At 47.3% G+C, this 6,278-nt stretch overlaps 1 protein-coding gene across 1 annotated transcript in view; it reads left to right on the forward strand.

Annotated features, from left to right (window-relative positions):
* The window catches only part of LOC113427213 (uncharacterized), a 142,447-nt gene extending 139,160 nt beyond the window's left edge, over positions 1–3,287 (forward strand). Inside the window, 1 exon segment of the mRNA XM_087947292.1 lies at positions 1,399–3,287. Coding sequence (XP_087803418.1) covers positions 1,399–1,635 — 237 coding nt within the window. The 3' untranslated portion in view covers positions 1,636–3,287.
* The last annotated feature ends 2,991 nt before the right edge of the window (positions 3,288–6,278 follow it).

Below are 6,278 nucleotides of genomic sequence, written 5' to 3' on the forward strand. Positions count from 1 at the left end.
GTGCCTGTCTTGAGCTGCCTACCACAGAGAGATCAGTGAAAATTAGGAGGGGGGCTTCCTTCTCAACAATCACCTATGTCTGTCATCCCTCCACCACTGTTCCCCACATGCCACCGTGTTCTCACGTCTTCACTTCACAGCCAACCCTGCAGAAAAGCAGAATATTTGGGCTGGAATGCAGGTCAGAGGAAGTGAGGAGTTGAGCAGCAGAGACGAGCTTGGACGAGATTAAAGCAAAAGGGATCAGTCTCGCCCCAGAGGAAATGATCATCTGCTCGGAAGAGTCGTGCTCGAAACCTCTCTGTCTAGGACAGGGGTCGGCAACCTGCGGTTCTGGAGCCGCATGTGGCTCTTTCCTCCCTGTGCTGAGGCTCCCTGTTGCCGGTCGGCTCCACAATTTGATAGGGCTTTCGGTTAGGACAGGTAGAGGAAAAAGGACGCCATGCTAGGAGGAGACTCTATGGTGGGGGAACTGCCATAGAGTCTGGTCGGCTCCAGATATGAACCGGGGAGTGGGGGGTTCGGTTAGGACCTTTGTGGCTCTTTTTAGTGTTTACGGTTGCTGAGCCCTGGTCTAGGACAACTAACCTCAGCCAACTTGGTGTGAGCCATCTCGCTGGGGCAACCTGCCGCAGCCATCACGCCACGTCCAACTCACGCCAGGACAATTCCACGCGAGATAACCTGATGAAATACTCTCTGCCTCTCCGTTTCCTCAGCATTCTTTCAGTTTTTGTCCATGGACAAAATGTCAAAGAAAGAGTGGACGGGTAACAACCCTGCGGCGTGCGTTCTTGAGGCGAGGTGACCCAGGAGAGATGGCCATGGGCAAAATAGCCACAGTGGGTTTGCTGTGGCAGGAGTCGTCTCCCTTCCACTCTCGGTGTGTTCCCTCCAGAGTATAAGGCAGGACGCTTTTACCTCCCAGCTGTCGTCCCGTGCATTCCATCCCCTTCCTCTTGTGTAGTGACCCCTCATTGTTCCCCCCACCCCCACTGTTTCCTTTTAGACTGAGGAGGGCAAGGAGGCAGCCCCGGAGAACGAAGCGCCCCCATTGGGCAGCAGTACCCCGCAGGAGAATGGCGCAGGGGCTGTTGCGCCGTCACAGGGCAAAGGTGATCAAAGCTTCAATGACAGTGAAATCGAAGAGACAAGTAAGTGCCCTGGGAAACTGGCACTGAATTCATTGTTTTCAGGGCTTTGGAGGGGGAGGGAGGGAATTAAACCCTGAATGGTTGCTTGCAGGTGTTGTTGTCTTCTGCTAATGTCATTAATGCAATCAATTGCCTTTTATTTTCCAGGCCTTTAATGCTGACATTCTGGTGTCTCCTTCCGTCCCTTTTCTCTTCCCCCTCTCCTTTTTCCTCCCCCCCCCTCCCCCCCAATGTGTCGCTGCAGATTGAATCCCACAAGTTGACCTTCCGTGAGAACGCCAAGGCACGCACGGACCACGGGGCAGATTTTGCGGCCTGCACCGGCAGCCCCACCTCCTCCTCCCCACCACTGAGCACCTCTGTCAGCGAGAGCCTGGGCGCCATCACCACCGCCGCCATGTCCTCCTTGCCCCCGCGGCTGCCCTGGCAGGCTCCCCTCGCGGAAGAGACTTCTGCTGCCCTCTCTTGGCCAGGCTTGTGACTCACTTTCCTGCCCTGTTTCCTACCCCAGACCCCAAATATCCCCCCAGAATCTCAGCTTGCCTCCCTTAATCTGTCACCGCCCACCTGCTCGGACTTCGGTGGGGCTCCCAGTTAAATAGTTTTCCAGTTGAACCTTCTTTTACGCTATTCCTGGACTCATTGGGATGGGATGACCTTCTGGACAGGGAGTCCTGCTCACCTCAGGCCTCCCCAAGCTCATTTCAAATTCTTGATTATTTGAATGCCGGGATCAAAGTGCAAATTACGAATTGAGCACACAAATATTGGATTCTTCTCAGTGAGCCGCGTGGAAAACCCAGCTCAAGACAACAAGAAAGAGGTTCAAAGTCTGATGAGAGTTAAGGGGGCAAGCTTTCTTCCCTTCTCTTTCCAATTTTCTCCCATCCCATGGGTCTCCTCTGCACCCCGTTTAGCGCTCTCACGTATAATGTCATGCTCATTAGCAACCCCCGCAAACAACGCCTAACCTTTTTAATTTTTCTCGTTCTTCCCCTTGTGCCCCAATGGAGCAGTATGGCTGTGCCGAGCGTGATCCCTGTGGCTTCCCCGCCAACTCCCGCTTCTCTCCCCGCTCATCCACACCGCCTTTCCCCTGCGCCATAGGAGAATTAAAACAAAAACAAAAAAAACCCGCACCATTATCTATCTGCTGTTGCAGCGCTGTTGGCTTTGTTATCCACATATCCTGCCATTTTAAACCGTGTTCTGTTTTTGTTTTGTTTGTTTTCTTTCTTTTTTTTTCTTTTCTTTGGTGTGGTGGTTCTTTTGCGTGTGTGTTTCAAAATATTTGGAGAACGATGGAGCCAAGGGACTCAAAAGCCACCTCCCCGGGGGGGTGGGACGGATAGTGGAGATGAAAGTAGACAGGCGAGCAAGTGGGAAGATGGGCGCTGTACGATAAAACGGACGATGTAGAGCTGGGTCTTTGCAAAAAAATAGCTTCCTGGTGGGCATTGAAAGTCGGCCACTCCAGCACAAATACTGGGTGGGTTTCCTTTGAGATACCCCTGCCTTTGCAGGTGGTTTCCAAAAAATCAAACACCAGGAATCTTGAGCAGTCCATATTGAGGATCTGTTCCGGAGATTTTGCGACCACCAAGGGACACTGACATGCACTGGAATGTTGGAGAAAAAATTGGGTAGGGAGACAGAGAAAGTGTTTGAAGATCCGAAAACGCTGGGCTATGCAGCATGGGAATCGGGTCCCTCTGGCTTTGAGTCTCGCGAGGAGCTCCCTGTCTGCGTTCCGTCTTCCACACTGCAAACGACACTAAAAACAAAAGAGTTGTAAATAAAATTTAAAAACAACCTGTGGAATTTTGCTTTCGAACTGCGGGGAACAAGAAGGAGGTTCTTCAAGCAAGCCGGGTGGGGTGATTGCGGGGGTATATGGGGGAATTTACGTCGGAAGGCGTTGGACGGGAACTGTGTAAAAATAATTTTAAAAAATAAATAACCTTATCCTCTTTCCTACCGGGGTCCGGATGCTCCTTTGGGGGCTCTTTTCCGAGTAGACCGCGGTTTGCATCTTCCCACCGAGAATTCTTGCGCTCGTGATTGTTTTATATATATAAATATATCTATTAAAAGTTGCATGGTTTCTAATAAAATAGCTTTTCAAACTGTTAATGATTCTTTATTATTTATTTTTAGAAGCACCCGAACAGTCTGCTAATTAAACAAAAAACGCAACGTCCCAGGAGAGAAAAATGGATGAGTAATAGAAATTTGATGCGATTTTGTCTCAAAGGAAAGGAACGGTTTAATCCTTGACTTATGACTGCTAAAGAGCCCAGAATTTACATGGCCGAGTGATATACAATTAACTGAATTTCGGTTGTTAAATTAACAACCCGGTCGCTAAATGAATCGGGCTTCCCTATTGATTTTGCTTGTTCAAAGGGGATCGCAGGACCCCGGGATGTTGTGACCACCATAAAGAGGAACCGGTTGCCAACATGCGTCATGGGACCATGGGGATGCTGCAACGGTCATAAGTGTGAAAATGGGCATAAGTTGCTTTTTTCCAGGCCGTTGTAACTTTGAACGGTCACTAAACGAACTGTTGTAAGTCAAGGACTTACCTGTCCTTTATTTCCCATTGAAGCCCTCCCATCTCCCTTCCCCTTTTTGTGTTGCCTCCCTCCCCAAAAGCTGGGCTGTTTGAAGCCCGCTCCCCCTCCTTACCTATCTCACTTCCAAGTCAGGATGGACTTCAACCAGGGGTGGGATTCTACCTGGGTCGCGCCGGTTCTATAAAACTGGTTGTTAGGATTCTGCACAGTTCAGAGAACCGGCAAATCATGCCACTGGCTGGCCCCTCCCCGCCTACTCACCCCTTACCTGGCATGCGCGCCATCCAACTTGCCTGTGTTGTGCCTTCACCTAATTTTTGGTAAATTGCTATCAGCTGTGCCGGGAGATTTAGATTAGCTAGAAAGCAGGAAATTGTTGGATTTCTTGCTTTCTAGCTAATCTAAAAGCAGAGCCGAACCTTCCTGAGGACTGAAGCTTCTGTTTTTCAGTGCAGACTCAGGTAGCCGATGGCAGAAAGGTAGATCTCTGAGTGAATCTGTGATTCTGCGAGCAACTCAATCTGCCTGCCTGCTTTGCCCGGTTCTGGGTAAAAGTTGCTTTTTTTAAAATAAAAAATTCAATATTTATATAAATATGTATAATATTTACATACAAGCCACGCCCAGCCAGCAAGCCATGACCAGCAAGCCACACCTACATATTAGGCCACGCCCACAGAACCAGTTGTTAAGACATGAATCCCACCCCTGATTTCAACACACACACCCCCTTTGTGCGTGTCCTGACTTTTGTTGTGTGGTTTTGAGAAGGGAGGGGACAATATCATAACTCGCCCTCTACAAACCAGGTATCTGGTGGGTTGGGGTGGAAGTCAGAATAGAGCTGAAAGGGACCTTGGAGGTCTTCTTGTCCACCCCTCCTCCTCAAGTGGGTGACCCTATACCAGGGGTGTCAAAGTCAATTTCACTGAAGGCCACATCAGGGCTGTGATTGGCCAGGCGTGTGTGTGTGTGTGTGTGGCCAATAGGGTGGCTCCCCCCCCCCTTTATCAGAAGGTCACAAAAGGGACAATGTTAGGTTCAAATTGCGGTCGTAACTTCAATTAACCTGATATCAATTGGAGAACTAATTCTGCACCAAGTGAGAAATCAAATAAGTTCCTAACCAACCTAGCTGACAACCAAAAGGTAGAGGGTGAAACTAGAGGGACAGCCATACTGGACTTAATTCTTACAAACAGAGAAGAAGTGATAGAGGGAGTTGAAACTGCAGGAACCTTGGGTGAGAGTGACCATGTCATACTAGAATTCAACATAATACAAACACAAGCAACAGAACATAATGACACCAGAGCCTTGGATTTTAAAAGAGCCGATTTCAATAAACTCGGAGAGAACTTGGGAAAGATTCCATGGATGAAAATCCTAAAGGGGAAAACAACTCAAGAATCTTGGGAAACTCTAAAAAGTATGATCATAGAAGCCCAGAGCAGCACAATACCACTGAGAAAGAAAAACAAGAAATCCAAGAAGAAATCAGCATGGCTGCACAAAGATCTCTGGCAAATTGAAAGAAAAAAAGGACAAGTACAAAAAATGGAAAGAAGGACGTACAACTAAGGCAGAATATCAGCAGATAGCCAGAATCTGCAAAGACGAAGTCAGGATAGCAAAGGCTCAGAACGAACAAAGACTTGCAACAAAAGTCAAAGATAATAAAAAAAAGTTTCTTCCAACATATAAATAACAAGAAAAAAATCAAGGAAACAGTCTAAAGAGAGAAGATGGCAAGGAAGTAACAGGCAACAGAGAGAAAGCAGAACTGCTTAACTCATTCTTTGGATCCGTCTTCACGCAAAAAGAAACTCAACCCCCCAAAAACATAACTGTGAAAGACAGACCAGAAATAAAAGTTAAAATAAGCAAAAAAAAAAAAAAAAAATAGTAAGAGAACACCTGTCTGATCTTGATGAAAACAAATCACAGGGCCTGATGGATTTCATCCCAGAGTTTTAAAGGAGCTGGCAGAGGTCATCTCAGAACCACTGCACCATATCTTTCAAAAATCCTGGAGCACCAGGGAACTACCAGAGGACTGGAAAAGAGCTGATGTGGTTCCCATCTTCAAAAAAGGGGGAAAAAACAGACCCAGGAAACTATAGACCAATCAGCCTAACATCAATACCTGGGAAGATACTGGAAAAGATAATAAAAAAACAGATCTGCCAACATCTAGAAACAAGTAAACTAGCAGTCAGCACGGGTTGTTAAGAGCAGATCATGCCAAACCAATCTAATTTCATTCTTCAACACAGTGACTAAATTAGTAGACCAGCAAAATACTGTGGACATAATATATTTAGATTTCAGCAAGGCATTCGATAAAGTAGACCACAACCTACTTCTTAGTAAGCCAGAAAAAAAGTGGAATAGATAGCACCACCACTAGATGGACTCGCAACTGGCTGGCAAACCATACTCAAGGAGTAGTCCTTAATGTGGGTCTAAGTCTACCTGGAGGGAAAGTAAGCAGTGGGGTGCCACAAGGTTTCCTCTTAGGCCCGTCTTCAATATCTTCATTAAC

Source organism: Notechis scutatus, chromosome Z (assembly GCF_049901735.1).
Source record: "Notechis scutatus isolate UNSWTSFEM ecotype Mainland chromosome Z, rNotScu1.2, whole genome shotgun sequence".
Taxonomy (NCBI): Eukaryota; Metazoa; Chordata; class Lepidosauria; order Squamata; family Elapidae; genus Notechis; species Notechis scutatus.